At 42.1% G+C, this 16,931-nt stretch overlaps 1 protein-coding gene across 2 annotated transcripts; it reads right to left on the bottom strand.

Moving 5' to 3' along the window:
• Positions 1-3,727: 3,727 nt before the first annotated feature.
• ccdc120b (coiled-coil domain containing 120b) lies at positions 3,728-16,786 on the bottom strand. 2 transcript variants are annotated; one of them, XM_072382802.1, is made up of 11 exons: positions 16,473-16,786; positions 11,048-11,161; positions 10,867-10,966; positions 10,309-10,439; positions 9,576-9,677; positions 9,360-9,480; positions 9,109-9,168; positions 8,730-8,883; positions 8,492-8,593; positions 6,721-7,758; positions 3,728-6,004 (listed from the first exon to the last, which is right to left on the bottom strand). In XM_072382802.1, the coding sequence occupies exons 3-11, from the start codon at positions 10,913-10,915 to the stop codon at positions 5,908-5,910; spliced, it is 1,854 nt and encodes a 617-aa protein (XP_072238903.1). In that variant the 5' UTR covers positions 10,916-10,966; positions 11,048-11,161; positions 16,473-16,786; the 3' UTR covers positions 3,728-5,907. The 2 variants fall into 2 exon arrangements, with proteins under 2 accessions (XP_072238903.1, XP_072238904.1); XM_072382803.1 differs by lacking the exon at positions 8,492-8,593.
• Positions 16,787-16,931: the final 145 nt, after the last annotated feature.

Here is a 16,931-nt window from a genome sequence, read left to right as displayed (position 1 = left end):
AACTCATATTACAATAATAACTCATATACGGCATATTTGTAGATCACCCTCTTTGCATTTGCAGTTATTTTTTAGATACATTTAAGCCCATACTCCTGCTACACAGCAGAGTTGCAGTCGCATACAGCTGCTGAAATCAACTGAAAATCTTTTGTATTTTTTTTACATTTCTCTGACTCTGACGGAAATTATGGTGAAAGGTGAGTTGTTGCTGATATGAGATAAATATGATGACCAACAAAAGCTTTCCTTCCTGCTTGTTTTGCTGAGAACCGCCTCCATGACGTTTACCTCATAGGCAAAATTATGAAAAGTCCAGATGTCCTGTAGGGGGGGGGCGATATGGCAAAAATATCATATCACGATTTTTTTTTAAATAAAATCACGATTTCGATTTTATCACGATCTTAAATTGAAAAGTGAAAAACAGTATTTTCGCTTGTACCACGGCTCAACTACTTGAAGCAGACGTTCGAACCCCTCCTTTTCTACCGTCTTGAACGGTACCTTATCTATTGCAAGATAAAAGGTAACTGCTTCTGTTACCTCTTTCTATCACTTGCTTGACTTGTCATAGGAGTGCCTTTGTCAAATGCCTGTGTTAATGTTGTCTGATTTGGTCTTACGCTAGCTGCTGCTTACGCTAGCTCCTGCTTACGCTAGCTGCTGCCTCAGCCTGCTGTGCCGGTGCCGCCGGGCCCCTCGCTGTTTGGCTCTCAGCATACTGTTTGGGATGCTTCCTCTTCAAGTGATTGAACAGGTTCGTTGTGTTGCCACCGGACGTGCGAACCGTTTCTGTGCAAACTTTGCAAATTACATTTGCTTGCGCTTGATCAGTTGCGGACAATCCAAACCAATTCCATATAATGGAGGTGGAACTCCTCCCTTTGGCTTTCAGCCATGGCTCTCCATGCGGCTACCGCTACACACACAAACAAGGAGGCGGGTAAGAAAGCGAGTCACTGCCCGTAATTCGCTGTGATTGGTCGAGCGGGTTGATGACGTAATACGTCTGGTGCGTCGGTGCATCAGCATAGAACTGCAATTTATAGAATGTGCCCGAGACGATCCCACGATCTCTGCAGTTTGACAGATCGTTACGGATCGTCTTCACGTTGCAATCGTTCACGATTTAATATCGTCACATCGCCCACCCCTAATGTCCTGTGGCGGAGCCGGTGTGGATGCTCTCAAATGTTAACATGGGAACCACAGTTAAAGTGGCCCATCAAGTTTCCCACACAACGCTTCTGGTGTGAAGGAGTATGTAAGTATAACTGAATTCACTACACAAACGTTGTCCTTTAAGTGACTTGAATGATGTATCCTGTAAAACATGCTCACTGCAACAACAAAGAAGCAGCACCTGCTTCAGTTCCCAATCCACCTGTCCTCCCTGCTCTTCTTTAAACCAGTTCAAACAGGAGGCCAGCAGCTCAGGAGACAGGTACAGTCTCAAAAGCTCACAATGTCCAGTCCCCAAAATGCCGTCACTAAGTGCATTAGATGTTGTTTTTTTTAAAATGTGTCTTATTTACAAGTCATAAGTTTGCTCATCTTAAAATGAAAGGGGACCTTTTCAATGTTTTTTCTTTTCCTAACGTTTTAGGAAAAAACAGTTTATTCAATAGAAGAAGGCTAATGAAGCCGCAAACTGAGCAGCACACAAGACCTCACGTCTCCTGCTGTCTATAAACAGATGTAGAGTGAAAGCAGACCTTTACAGCTCAGTTTACTCTGTGCCCCTTCCTCTGCCAAAGACCAAGAGCCCGTGAAAGTCAAAAGCTGAAACTGATGAGAGACGACAGTCTTAGCTGAATTTCCAATTCAGGAATGGAAGAAAAATGTGCAAAGGAACTCCAATTTAAAATCCACACAATAACAACCCTAAAGTCACGGTATCCACAACACACAAACAGTTTTATCTAACGCAGACAAGTTTTGTTTTGGTGCAGCCATCTTTCTCCCACTCCTCATCATCTTGTCACCTGACACCCACATGGTTCAAACATGCACAGACAGAAGACATTCATTCCAACCAGAAAACAATCAGATTCTGTAATTACATGGTCACTATTTATTCTTTAACTGGGATTATTAACCCCCAAAAGTTCCCCACTCTTAATCTAATCTAAAGTCATCGATCTTGATCATTCTGTTCTAAAACACATCAACTATCACCACTAGGGGGCAGGGTTTTAACAGAAAAATGTGGTCCATTTACCAGTTAGCTTCTGTTAGTGACTCCCACTACATCTTCCCCTAAATACAGTAACAAAACAAAATATCAAAATTACTGATATTTTTCATCAGTTCTTTCCTGTTTGTATTGTTGAATTGTTTTAGTTTATAATTTGTACAAATGCACTGTTAAAACTGTATCGTCACAACACATAAGCGTGTGTTTAAAAGTATACTAACAAACCAGTGGTCCCCTGTGTTGAGCCAGCAAGCACAGAACCTGATTGTCAACAAAAAAAAACACATGCTTTTGATAATTGATGATAATTACAGCTGCTGTACAACCAAAAGGGAGTTTGAGCTATGACTCATTCACATCAAATCAAGGGGGCTAAAAATTAAGACAAGAGCATTTAACCAGACATTCTATAGCATGTTCAGGAAGTTATGAGTCAATACATTTCTAAAGTTTCGATTTGAACATGAGTCATGGTGTTTACTAACCTTTACCACACAGCATTTCATGTGTAAATCCGACAAATTGGCACCTAAAACAAAAATGACTTTCAAAGTAAGGTTACTTTGAAACATCAGTCATCGCAGTGCGATCTACAGCTTGACAATAATGCATGGTCCTGCCACAAAAATCACTCTGCCTCCAAACACGGACTGTTGACTATGATACAGTCCTTAAGTGACTATTTTATGAAATGCCTTGACTGTATTCTTCTGGTCAGTTATGTCACACCTGTGAGTTTTGTCAGACTATCATTTCTTGGCAGGTCTTATTGTGGTGCTACATTATTTTCATTTTCTAATAATGGTGCTCAGAGGGATTCTCAGTTTTCTTTTGGTCTTCATGATGCTGATTTCTTAGAGGTGTTGCAGACTTTTGGGCCTTTCGCTATAAGGTTTGTACATACTGAAATCATGTGAAACTAAGATTGTACAAGGATAGATTTATTTTAACTCATCGTTTGATATTGGAGGGCAATTGCATGGACCAGATCCCATCCATCCATTTTCTATACCCGCTTAGTCGGTCGGGTCACGGGGGGGCTGGAGCCTATCCCAGCAGTCATTGAGCGAGAGGCGGGGTACACCCTGGACAGGTCGCCAGTCCATCACAGGGCCACACAGAGACAAACGAAACAAACAACCACACACACGCTCACACTTGGACCAGATCCCAATTCAAATTCAAAGGAATTCAAACAAATAAGTGTAATACATATCCATGCACTATGTTACAGTTTTTCCATTTATCAAAAATTTGAAAAGATTTTGCGGGTCCATTACATAAAATCTCCAAACATATCCATCTATATGACTAGTTTTAATTGATCATAACAGGAAACTAACCAAAGGGAGATAATACTTTTGCAATGCTCTGTCCTTTACCAGTTAGGTTTTGGTGCCGTGAAAACTATTATTGTCTATAAAAGTATAAACACAGAGCTATTTCAGCAAAGCTCCCCCATTGCCACATGTTTTGGAATGAACAAACATGTATTACGCATTTTACGTTCATTTCAACATGACACTTTATTTAGTAGAATGAATGCACAATCTCATACATACAGCAGAGAACAGGCCTTTTAAGTCTAAGTCCATAGGCCTGATTATGAAGGAACAAGGGTAAGATAAAACAGCTGCACTTAAATATCTTTTTTAAAAAAGAGTAATCAAATATTAACACGTCACACTGCTGGATGAAATATTTTAAACACACACTGGCAAATCCCACACTGTTGATAAAGAGCTACAGTAGATGGCTACAAAATGTTATAGGTTCATAAATATAATATAGTTTGAATACATTTGCTTTAGAGCTAAATTTATATCATTTGTTTCGAACTTACAGAGTACATAATATGAAAAATACCGTTCTGACCCCCAGTGCACAGCAGTTTGGTCTTTGATTTCAGGTTTTAATGAGCTGGAAGGAGCTCTGTGAAGCTGGAAACTGAAACGATGCGAACGCAAAGGACAGAAGAAAAACGGATAACATTTCCAGAGTGCTACAGCTTATAACCGAGTATAAAAACATGGCTGATGAAATGTGTAAAGGATTACATTCAAATTAGTCCCACAATGGCTAAGAATCAAGAAGGGGAAAAAAAGACACAAAAACATGCAACACTATGTTACACCTAAGTTATTTTCGGTTTCCATTCTAGATATTTGTTTTATGCTACAAAGACTAATTATAAAAATGTCCTAATTGTGTAACATAGTGTAAAAAAAGAGAAAAAAATTAAGTTAATTCTCTCCAAAAAAAAGGAAAGAAAAAAAAATACCCGAAGAAATGAGTTGAAGTCTTTTTAAATATCAGCTATGAGACCGGTATGAGACCTGCTCACACCATCATCTAATACTGCAGCAGTCCTCTTCTGTTCACACCATCGACCAGTTAAATAGCACTCACATGGGGGTGTAAGGAGCACTGGAGATTATTTTGATTAAATACAGTGTTATGTGGTTAGTTTCATTGTTAGCATGGAAATAAAATGTTAGGTTGAAACTCAGTACAATTCCCACTATGTACAAACTCATGTATACTGTCAGCAGATTTAGGAAAAAACTCACTTTCTTTAAATTTGCCCCAATATAAACCCTGTCTAAACCCTCCTGTTGCCTGTCATCTCTCTTGGTGACAATTTAATTGGGAATTAAGGCTTAAGATGTTCATAAAGTGCTCTGTATCACACTCAAATTCTCCACAAGTAAATGCAGCTTGTTGTTGGAACAGTCATGTGCTACTGCCATATGACAGGTCTTTTTTCTTTACAGCTGATTTAATTATTCTGTCATAGTCTGCACAGACAAAGCTACATTTATAACCCAGCACTGAGCTGAATGTAGAAAGCAAACAAAAAAAAAGAAAACTACAATATGACTTCAATCCAAATACCCTAATTGAGTGACATTGTGAAATGGTGTCAGTTTTTGATTCAACAAAGCTCACAGAGGCTCAATGCCAGCACTTCAAAGTTTCCTACCCAAGGTTCAGTTCAGATATTAAAACATTTAGGCACTCCTGTCTAGACACATCTAGCTACAGTCCATGGCAAATTTCATTTTATCAAATGTGGGGGAAAAAAAGACAAAATGGCTGCATAATTAACGACAGATGAGCACTGAGGCATGTTTTTTTGCGTCTTATATAGTTTAAAAACACACATTCAATGGCATGTCATAATATTTTTCAAATGAAGTGAGATAGGGACATCTTTGTGTGTCACACAGTTAATGAGCAATAAATTACCTCTTTAATATAACTGTTCTTATTATCTCAGAAGATAGAAAATAGTAACTGAGAGTTATATTCTGTAAAAAATTATATCTTGGGAGACTTTTCAGGGTTATTGTGAAGGGTTTTACTGCTCATATTGGACCAGAAACATTTATATATGAAATACAGAATGACCATACTGGTGTAAAATGCTCCAGAAGTCGGCACTAGTGCACATTCTTATGAGAATACTGAGCTTGAAGTTCATCCTGTTAAACTAAGATATAACACTGGGAACTTTCCAAGGTTTTTTCAAACTACAGATTTAGTCGGTTACTCCAGTTTCATTCTGCTGAGGTTGCCATGTTTTGCTTTGCTTTTGAGGTCACATTGTATCAGTTGTATAACTGTTTCAGGATGCAAGTCTAAATGAGGCTACAGCTCATATAATGTGGTGTGTGTGGTTGTATGTGTGAGTGTATTCTGCTGCCTCAGACCAAGGTGCCTGGGTCTGCACTGGGCTCCTTTGGGGTCACCTCTTGTATTTGTGGATCTGGAGTCTCCTGATATAGAGAAAACTCCACTGACCTGTCGAGAAGGAAAAAAAAATCAATACAGCACAGAACAAGAGGCACACCAGTGAAACTAAAACCACACATTGAATATATTTTTGTGACGTTAAAAGTTTTATAAAAGAAGAAAATATTGCATTATAGCAGCTCTACATGTTATTTGTGGGATTTCTATACCGAGCACAGTTTGATAAAACAGAGAGGGTCTGACAGCTAATAGTTACTCAGACGAGAAACACCACAGGTTTTATTTTTTTTACAGTTCAAACCTCAAATGACATAACAGTTCGAGCGAAGGTGGTGTTTTACAGCACGTCATGTTAACTAAAGAACATCTGTGCAGCAACATATCATCAAAGTAGCTGTACTATTTATTCTGCAACCAATTAACTGTGACTGACAAGTCTGCACAACTTCAAAACAGTAAAAAATGAGTGATTAGTAAGTTTGTTAGTTTTTTTTTCATGAACAGGTTGTAGTCGTAAGTATTTGCTTGGTGTCAGAACTTGCTGTTGGCTCCCCAAAAAGCCTGAAAGGTATATCGAGGTATGTCTGCTCAGAGACAAAAATCACTTACTATGACAGTGCTGCGGCTTTGATAGAAATACGATTAGGGAATAATTTTGTTGAAAACAGTTTATTATTGTATAAGTTAGTTTGTGTGTATGTGTATGAATTATAGGTCATGATACTAATAACTACAGCCAAATATACAAATGTAAAAATACTGACCGTCCATGCAGTGGGTGACCATGGAAGCTGGCTGACTGGGGAATTTGAGACCTTTGGAGGTTAGCTGGTTCACCTTGAAGAGACTGGGCCTGGTGCACCAGAGGGTGGGGGTGTGAGAGACGAGAAATCCCTGCCTCATGGCTCTTTGAGGCAGCTGGGTGGTAGCCAAGAGCATTCCTCAGGTACCAGTCCCTCAGTCCTTCCAGAGCCAGAGCTTTATGCAGGCTTCTTGTAGAATCTTCTGGAGTTGGAAGAGAAAACTGTGGTGGTCTACGGCTGAAGGGGGGACCGGACAGCTCAGTCTGATAAGGATGCAAGTTGGGAATGGAGGATGTGGTGGTGCCAGTTGCAGGAAGGGGGGACTCGTACGCTGACAGCAGGATGCCATCCTGGGCATGTTGCTGCAAAGGAATAAAGGGCCCACAAGATTTGGTTCTGGTGACTTTGACCCTGCGTAGCTCAGCTTGGGAACCTCTGAGGACCATGGGGCTGTAAGGAGGTGCAGCACTGGGAAGGTGCACCTGGGAATGGGAAAATCCATTGGTATGAGGAGGCGCCACAGCAGTAGAGGAGCGAGGAGAGGACATGTCTTGCCAGATTCTTCCTGTAGACTGGTACAGTGGGTGCTGCACTTGCATTCTCTGCTGTTTCCCCCAGATATAGTCCATCAATAACTCATTGTAGCCTACGCTGGCCCCTCTTCCACCCATTGACAGACGCATTTTAACCTGCTCAACAGAGCTGTCCACGTGTCTCTCGGGGCTGCCGAGGTGAATGTGCCGCAGTTTGCCATCAGTCAGTGTCTCTGAGCTCTTGTAGGGCCCTCCTCTCTGTGGCATACCGTTTCTGGGTGCAGGATCATCTGAGAGGCTCGATCTATCCAGCAGGGCCTCAGAGCTGTTGCTGCGCCTTGCTCGGGAGCTGTATGGGCAGCTTCGGCGATCTGAAGAGGAGCCTTCTTGAGCCAGTGGGATCATATATGGCACATCCATGCTGCCAGACCACTGCTTCAACCCATTACCACCAGATGCATCTGACCTATGGTAGAAATAAGCACAATGGCTTACATGAAAAGAGGACTCAACTATTGATAAAGATGAGTTATTAAACAGAAAATCATTTAAGATGGGACATTTTTATGCCTGAGGTCCAAACATTAACTAAAGTAGCTCAATTTAACACAGAGAAAACAAACTTTTATTCTTGCTTGAACTTAAATTATCCACCTGCAGCAAATCCTTCCGGATATTTTTCAGCAAAGGCTGTGTGTTAATTATGGAAAAATATCTTGCAACATTTGACTTTTTGTTGTTTGACAATTTCTCACCACATAATAAGCATATTGGTAAACTAGTCTCGTCGGCAGTGAAAACAAACCCACATAGCATTAAACGTTCTGTTTCCTTCAGAAACTTTTCTTTTCTCGGATTTATCCATGTTTGGCCTACTGGGGGTCGAAAAGCTCAATAAATCACATGCCAGCGGGTGTTGCATCTCAATTGGGGCGCATATTTTATTCTAATTTTACAAGATCACCATAATCTTCACATGTAGAATTACATTTAAAAGACTAACAAACTAAAATGAAATAAATTAAAATGAAATTGGGAAATATGGGAGCCGCAACAGAGCTACATTCGGCTACGGAGCCGCGGTCACCGACCCCTGACCTAAATCATGAAACCATTTCCAGCCAGTTATTACAGTGGGATTGAGCTGTGGCTGTGCTGCATGGGTGCATCTGACAGAGGCAGCCAGTGTCACACATTACCTCACATGAACGCTTATTGGAGCGGTTCGGGCCAATAGAGGAGTTGCTGGAACACTTCTACCTTCAATGTTAGAAGCACTTCTAGGTAAAGAGTGAGTGGGGCTGTGAAGAACAACAAGGAAAGGTTTACTACCTTTATGACGATATATGCCTACATATATGACACTGTTTGCTCTCCGACAGATCAAACAGGCTGCACTGCCTAAGCTGTAGCAGAGGACCGCATTAAGACAAGTACCTAACAGAACTTGTGACTGAGTTGCGGCGTGTCCTCATCTCGTAGTAAATATCTACTGGAGACAGCTTTCTGCTGATTCTGTGGTCGGGGCTGCCCACAGTGAGCCGGGGCTGAGAAAGAGAGCGCTGGTCAGCTGCCACACTGGGTGAAGACTCTGTTAGTAGAGAAAACACAAATGATCTTTAATTAGTGTTTTGTAGCCCTCTCACTGATGACTAAAAATCTTCATTAAAGGCACAATGAGACACATGCTAGTCTGGAGTAACAGCAGTACTGTAGCAGCAAGTGATTATTTGTTAGATGTATTTTAAATAATAAAAGAATAACAGTACATTGACCTGACTGTGGTCAGCCAGTTCTAAAGGACTGATTGACTCACCGTTGTCATGAGATGTTGAATCTGACATAGAGCTGGTGCTTTCTGACATCACCGTGTCCTCTGAAAAACAACAAACTATTCAGTTTCTGGACAAAGCTGCATGACTTCTTGTTTTTAAACTTAAGTGCAAAGATCAATGTTTCTTTTAGAGGATATTATGTAACAGAGTGGCTTGCTTTTTTCCCCCACTTCCGTTATTTGTTTCTTTTTGGGAAATGTGTTGGTGTGGTTTAACGTCAGTGTACCTGTACCTGTATGACATCCCCGATGGACTGTCCTCTTGCTATTTGGACCATTTCGGTCTGATTCCGAGTTTCTGTACAGAGCACCGGTGATGAGGGCTTTCATCTGCTTTCTCTGGGCAAAGTCATCCTGCAGCCAGGGTACAGCCGGCCACGTTACACCACAAGTACACCAGCAACACAGCTGCTGCGTAAACACAATTGATGCTCAAAGTGTTGACTTACCTCTACCCTGGTGCTGGGCGCCAGGCCAGCTCTGCGCTGCAACGGTGGGGGTTTCTCTCCTATCTCCAGAGGGAAAGCACGTGGCAACTTCCCAGTCAGCTCCTGTAAAGGACATTCAATAACTACAATTATTCTCACTGGCCTATTAGGTTACATGAAATTATACTATATAGATGCCATATAGATATAGATTACTGTGACACAAAAAAAGCATCCCTCAAAGGTCTACTGCCCTGAATTATAAAACGATGCTAGTTGAAATGGCTGCATCATACTGTAATTTACCCAAAAAACTGTGGTAAAATATCTCTGCAGAGTATGGCTTCAGGCTTCTAAGCTGAGCTACACTGAAAACAAAACAACTTCCACACCCTGGATAGTGTGCACTGAAAGATGGAGTGAGTCACTATACATTCAGCTGAAAACATGGGGATGTGTTAAACAGCTGTTAAAGAAGAGCACAGGCAGCTGTGGCTTCATTAACATGTGCTCTCAGGAGCTATCAAGCAAAAATTCATTTGCAGCCTATTGTATCTGAGAAAACAATCAACAAGTTCTTGATGCTTCTGAGCTCAGAGGACAAATACATGCTGTTTACACAAACATGGAGATGTAAAGCCAATGAGTTTAACGATCAATCGCATCTATCATCCTTATATCTGGGATGCAGAGGGTGAGAACTTCTCTACACTGGCCTACATCCCTTTAAAAAGATGAAGTGAAAGCTACTCACTGCCTCCTGCAGACACACTTGCTTGAGCTCTCCCACTCTGGCATTGAGAAGAGCCTCCAGGGCCTGCTTTCTCTCCTGCAGAGCTGTGATCCTCTCAGCCTGCAGCTTGCTGTCCTGGCAGCCTTGAACATCTATAGACACAACACGCATAAGACAACAGAATCCATACATTTTTTAGCACAGATCGCTCACATTAAGATGTAAAGTCCTATACAAATACAAAACGTTCTCAGTCAAGTATCTCATTAGCATAACGCATGCAGTTATTTGTGTGTTAATGCTGTTTCACAGTGGCTGAACGTTGAAGTGTTTTTTTCAATGTGATTATCTTCTCTCAGCTTCATACTGTTCAGATAAGAGTATCTGGCAGCTGTGAAGACAGTATGTGAACAAAAGGCCTTGACATATGCAGATGTTTATAAAGCTGACTCTTCCCTTGAGAAAAACTTGCAGGAAAAAAAAAACAAAAAACAAGCCGATAGATTTTTCAGGCCATTTCAGACTTGTCCAGGCAGGAGAGTGTGTCTTCATGCACCACAAGAAGTCATAATCACTCACCAGGAGCCCCCAAACCCATGGATGTGATCAGTTGTCCTTTGACCTCCATGTGATGTAATTCTGGGGACTTCACGACTCACGCTCCCAGCCACGTCCTCAACTGATAAAGAAAAACTCAAGCTTAATTGCAGCTGACATGGATGAACGAAACATATTCAGGCTTAGTTTTCCTGTCTCTGACCTTGTAGCCATAGCTGTCTTGAGGTGTGGAGGGAGTTGCATTTCTGTCAAATTAGCAGTAGATAAGCATGGGTGAGTCCTAGATCACAGGGCACAGGGTACCATCAGCAGGAGCCTTAAAAAGATTTTACAAATTAATATTTGTATTAATTATATCAATGATAGAAAATGTATAAAATAAGTTCACAATTAATGCATAAGACATTCTGAAAGCGAGTGATGGAGTGAGTTTGAGTCTTTTTATACTAGGATGGCTCCTGAATGAGTGAAATGACCTGGAAGCATCTAAGTCATGATAAGAGCTGGTTGAACTCTAAATTCTAAGGAAATTCAGTTCAATATGTTCTGTTTTACCTCCTTACATATAGTAAACAATGGACAAAAGGAAATAATTCTGTACCACAATTCCTTCTGGCTGCAATATTCAAAGTGAGGCTTGATTATTTTCAATATGCAAAGAGAAAGAAAAATGAAACAGGATAAGTAAACAATGATGTATGGACAGCTACAAAGGAGGGGAAACCCAATCCCTGTTTGGATCAAGTCAAAGCTCCATAGTTTTCACTATAAAAGAAAAGAGAGAGAGAAGCCAGAGGAGCCAAAGGCAAGGTGGTGGGATGATTATCAAAGGCAAGGAATAAATTAAATATTAAGTGCAGTTTTTTCCTGGCTTAAATATCAAATCTTCTCCATATCAGATCTTTCTTAAACAAAACAGAAACATTTTCAGACAAGTAGCTCTTTCTTCACACACCTGCAGCAAGTGGGCAGCACTTTGTACTTTTTCTCCACATAATGGAGGTTCAGTACAAACTAACCCTGTTCCCTAACACCCAATAGAGACCTGACACCCAAAAATAGTAGTAGCGTCTTCTGCCAAAAGCCTCTCACTCATCGTTGATCACAAATCACTGCCATAAACAAGACTCCCGCTGTGTGCCTGCCAGTCCAGTAAATCAGAAAACGACTCCATTCAGCCCACAAATCTACACTGAAGGCCTCAAGGGCTGGATGAGAATTACCCTTCCGAAGACTGCTTCTGCCAGCATCACATCTTTCAAAAGGAAACGTTTATCTTTCAGTTAGTCTGAGCAGCCACCTCAAAGCTACTGTTCAAAAGCGACCAGCTCTTCGCTTGTCTCGGGCCAGCAGCACAGCGTTCTGTTTTCCTGACTCAAACACCAGAAACAATGAAGCTCACTTTCTGTGAAGACATACTTGAAATGCTTCTTCCGAGTTTGCGTTGGCTCCTGTCCTGGAACTGAACCAGTAACTGCTGTTTGCTCCTGTAATGTGTGAAAACCCCCAGCATGCCTGACCTCCCATTGACAGACAAGTGGGAGCCTTCACAAAAAACATGTGGCAGACTTACGACCGCCGCTCAGACAAAAGCCCTTCACATGAATCCTGTTAGACAATACAGAGCACATCATGATCAGATTTTAAGTTGATCTAATAAACTGGGAGGGATTTTCACCTGAGAACAAACAAGACAGTGTTATGTCTGCTCTCGGTTGAACCACAGAGCAGTAAACCCTCTGAGAGAAGTCGTCGAGAAAAGATGGACAGAGACATTTGGTATTCATCTGGGCTGTCGCTGGGCAGCTGAATACCGGAGCCAAAAGGTTGCCATGCCTCTTAAGAATGGCTCTGTTCTGCGACGAAAAACATTTGCTTGGAAATTTGGTGCTCTTGCTCACTAAAATGTTCCCCTGATCGTCTGGTAAAACGCTTTTTTTTTTTGCCCTGGCTGCTATACTTTATCTTTTCATTCTTTAACTTGTTACAATGTAAGAAATGAGACACTCTGCCTCTTAAAAAATGAGTTGTGTGACTTATGTTATTGAGTCACTTTCTTAACTTAATAATTGTCCTCTTCATATCTCTTGCTAAGGTCAACACACTGCACCACCAGTAACTAAATGCAACACCGCCGTCATATTTCACAGCTCTGGAGCTCATCGACTCGAAAGGAAGCAGCTTCATTACATCTGACAACCTGACTAAAGTCATTAAATTAATCTGTATGGACCTGTTGTGCATGACGAGCACCAGATGAAGTATGTGAAATAGCAAGAATCTATACAATACAACCAGCGTTTGCTGAATTTTGATTAACGATTAATTTCTTGCTGTTTGGCAAAGGTTGCGCCACAAGTCCTGAGAGCTTTTATATGAGCGGCAGCGGTTAAGCCAACAAAAAGGTGCCAACTGCAGAGAATGACAAGAGAAAAATGAAGATGAACTGCACAAGTCATGCTTTCATCACTACCATGTCTAATAAACAACACACCTGACGAGGTCAGTGGTTGCGCTCATGTGCTAACTTTTCAAACATCTGGCGTGCATGTGTGCAGGTACACAGGTATCACATTCCTGAGAAGAGCCTGCAGGAGAGCTGGTCGGACAATGAAGAATCAGATAAACACGAGTCAGCGAGATCAGCATCAAAGAGAAGATCTTTGAAGAAGATGTGAATAGAAGAGATATGAGCATCACACCATCATCAAACACATGTAGACTTTGCACCTATAGGGGCTCTGGATGGCAGAATAGATGGCACTGGGGAGGCTATGTTGATTAAACATGAGCTGTGCAATGAGAGTAAGCTGCTCCTGCGCAGCTCGTATCGCACAAATGCAAATCAGGGAGGAGTTTAATATTCAAGTCCAGAGGGCTGAACACTGAAGCCTGTACGGTAGGTCTGCTCCTACCATGTTCTCACGAGGAGCTGCACTGCTCTCTCTTCAGATTTAAAGTAATACATATTAGATTTCAGCATCCATAGTAAATCTAAATTCCTAAGGGCTACAGTTTTATACGCTTTTATTAATCCCTTGATAAACATGATGTCTCTCAGCTCCTAAAGAGATTTACTCTCCCTGCAGTCAGTTTTTATCTGGCCAAGGAGTCCCAGGAAAAGGGTAACTGTTGTCAACAGTATTCATGCAACAGATACGTTCAAGACTTTCAAATGTACGTCTCAATATGTTATCATAGATGTTTCTGCAACAAGCTTATATCTGCTGCATGGTTTGGTGGTGCCAGACAGTGTGGAGCAGCTGCTCACCTCCAGCCTGGAACAGGTGAGGCTGCTGCCTTCATATTGACTGTTGGTGTTGACACAGCTGCTACTGTTGTCAATACACACATGGTGACCAGATTAGGGTTACAAGCACACAGCTCCTGTTAAAGCAGCATGAGGGTCTCACACTAGTTCCAGAGGAGGTCAGACTAAGCAAATAGTGCTTCTTTGAAAGTGTGTAGCTTTAAAATATCCGTGACGAGCGTTGGAATGCTGACTCTCACTATCCACTCAACAGCCTACAATGACAACATTTGGTGTGTTGTTGCTGCCTGCATTCGTCCTCTGACACCCTCTCACTTTGTTTGGTCCAGTTCGCAGATGCAGTTCATTCACTGTGGAGGATTTAACACTGGACCATCCCCACCTGAGCAACCCCAACCACAGAACTGTGCAGGGCTTATTGATGGTAAGGTGACCCCATCCCCCACCAATCCCCTCACGGATATAATCTCCTCTTGCGCACTCCATAGCCGTGAAATACTGATTTCTAACGTGCTTATCAGTACACAGCAGGTTAACATGAGCTGACCAATCATATGGCTCCATTTCTTCTTCCTGGCCTCGACGCTTACCTGTGCACGTGCAACAAAAACAACGGGCAAAGCAGAGCAACCCTGGTGGCTGCTATCCACCTGAAATCCACTGAGCTTAGGTAGGGGGAGTAATAAAGAAAGGAATGTGGCTCTGATGTCCAAGGGGATTATTTTTGATACATTTTCCCTCAGCTCTGTAACACCTGGAGAGATTTCTATATGTATTCCAGTGAGTGTTTATATGCTCCACAGTGGCTGTAATCCACTTTGTTGATTTTGGAAACTGTTTAAGGCTTTTTCATTCAGACTTCTGAGGTGAGTTACGTGCATTACTACACTGGAATACACAAAGCCTCATCCCATTCTTTTGTGATTTAAAGAAAAGTGGGCAAATACTGTCTCCTGTCTCTGACATGACTGCCACTAGATAAGGTCTGGGACTTGATTCCCTGAGCTTATTTTCCTTTTAAATCTGTGCAAATGTTCAAGTGAGAAGGTATTTAAAGGGCTGGCTCCAGATCAGGTGGTGAGTGTCTGACTTTACACTCTGGGTATTGTCAGTCACCTACTTCTGAACCAGATGCTCTCATTGTGTTAATCCATGTGTTTAGGGCCTCATAAAAGGAGAAGTGTCACCTTGATGTAACAAAATAACAATAGGATTCCCACTAATCTGAGTCAAGCTCCAACTTCACTTTGTTTGATTGCAGTTTGAAGCTCAGAATGGCTTGAAAAACTTAAGCAGCGTTGCATAGCAAGTAATGAGAAATGCAGTCAAAGTTGAAGACAAAAGAAAACAGAAGGGGCAAAAACAAGACCAACATGTTTGAGATCGCAGCTAAAGTGCAAACTAAAGCTCTTTGTAACTGTTCTGATGTTCTCAGCAGACACTGACCTAAGAAAGTAGAAATTCACACTTTCAAAAATGCTTGGCAGCTGAAAGGAAAATACGCTTCTGAAAACAGAGGTGCTTCCCAGACACACCAAAAGGTGGGGGAGCAGTGAATCACCCTGAAGGCACTGACTGACCCACACAACACTTTATGGATTAGCTTTTTCTGATCCTGACAGGCATCCCTTGTTCAGGAATCTGTTAATAATAGGGCTTAACACTCCTGCATGAGACCAGGCGGTTTTTGTAGGTGGGAACAGAGAGACCAATGAGAGACAGCAGTAGCAGGATGCTTCTGCCCGTTTAAGCTCCAGCAACAAGGAAAAGTTACATTCCCAGAAAGCCTGACACCAATTTTTTATTTGATTTTTTTATTTGATTTTTTTCCAACTCCTTTAAGATTGCCGTTTCCCTTCAGATGCAGTAATCAGTAATGGGTATTTCCTGCCTTCTAATGGAGCTGCCACACAAACAATGCGTTCCTGTTTGCTGAGAACAACGCGTTCACATATGAAAGAGAATATTCGGCCTTATTTCGTAGTTTTTGCGTTGAATGCGCGGATGTGTCGTTTGGCACACGGCGCGTGCACCCTCCTGAAACCCGGCTTGCAAGGTAAGGCTGCAGCCATCCTGCATCTCTGCGTGGTCGTTGCAGACGCCAGCCCCGGCTCATGATGATACACACTGGACTAATTCATGGAAGAAATAACATACCGCAGGTGTGTCACGGACTGCCACGCTGAAAAACCCGTTCACGAGAGCTAAATGTACGACCAGATATCTTTTTCTTTTATTTAATCAGCGTTTTGTAGACTTCTGTTCGCGTCGAGGTATTCTTTTTTTTACTGTTTACTGATATACGCTGAAACGCCCAGTTAAGATAAGGACATCTTGGAGCTGAGCCCCCTCTTACCACAGAGCATGACCGATGTCTTGGGAGGTCTCCGCGGTCCTCTTCTGCAAAACAAAGATGTGAAGAAAAAAAAACATTCCTGCGCCAGACCGCAAGACGAAATGCCTTTGAGAAGAAGTCTTCAATTAACAAAATGTGCTGAAATTGGCAGTATGCGAAAAGAGCCCCCCTCTCATGGTGGCTCCGCGTGCCAATTGTAATTCACCAGTACCCTCGCGTCCTCCGCTGCGTCGGAGCCCTGCGCATCTCAGCAGACCTGCTTTCCGACAGAAGAAAAGGTCTCCCTTCTGCACCGAATCAAAACCCGCTGCTTTCCACAGCCGACTGACTCAACACGGTCACAGCAGCTATGCCCCTCCCAGATGTTGCACGCATCCAATGCGCGCCGCTCACTCCAGTGATCCAAATATCATCCAGTGGTTGCGTAGGCACGCACACAGAGAACATATCGCATTCTGA

This window comes from Leuresthes tenuis, unplaced genomic scaffold, assembly GCF_036924035.1.
Source record: "Leuresthes tenuis unplaced genomic scaffold, fLeuTen1.0.hap1 SCAF_3, whole genome shotgun sequence".
NCBI lineage: Eukaryota > Metazoa > Chordata > Actinopteri > Atheriniformes > Atherinopsidae > Leuresthes > Leuresthes tenuis.
The sequence above is the reverse complement of the archived record's forward strand: the minus strand, read 5'-3'. Positions and strand labels throughout refer to the sequence as shown.

Coding starts and splice junctions, on each gene's coding strand:
- ccdc120b (XM_072382802.1), bottom strand. CDS start 10,915: ATGGAGGTCAAAGGACAACTGATCACATCCATGGGTTTGGGGGCTCCT. Junction 9,481..9,575: donor CGCCCAGCACCAGGGTAGAG/GTAAGTCAACAC, acceptor CCCTGGCTGCAG/GATGACTTTGCCCAGAGAAA. Junction 6,005..6,720: donor GGTCACCCACTGCATGGACG/GTCAGTATTTTT, acceptor CCTTCTCGACAG/GTCAGTGGAGTTTTCTCTAT.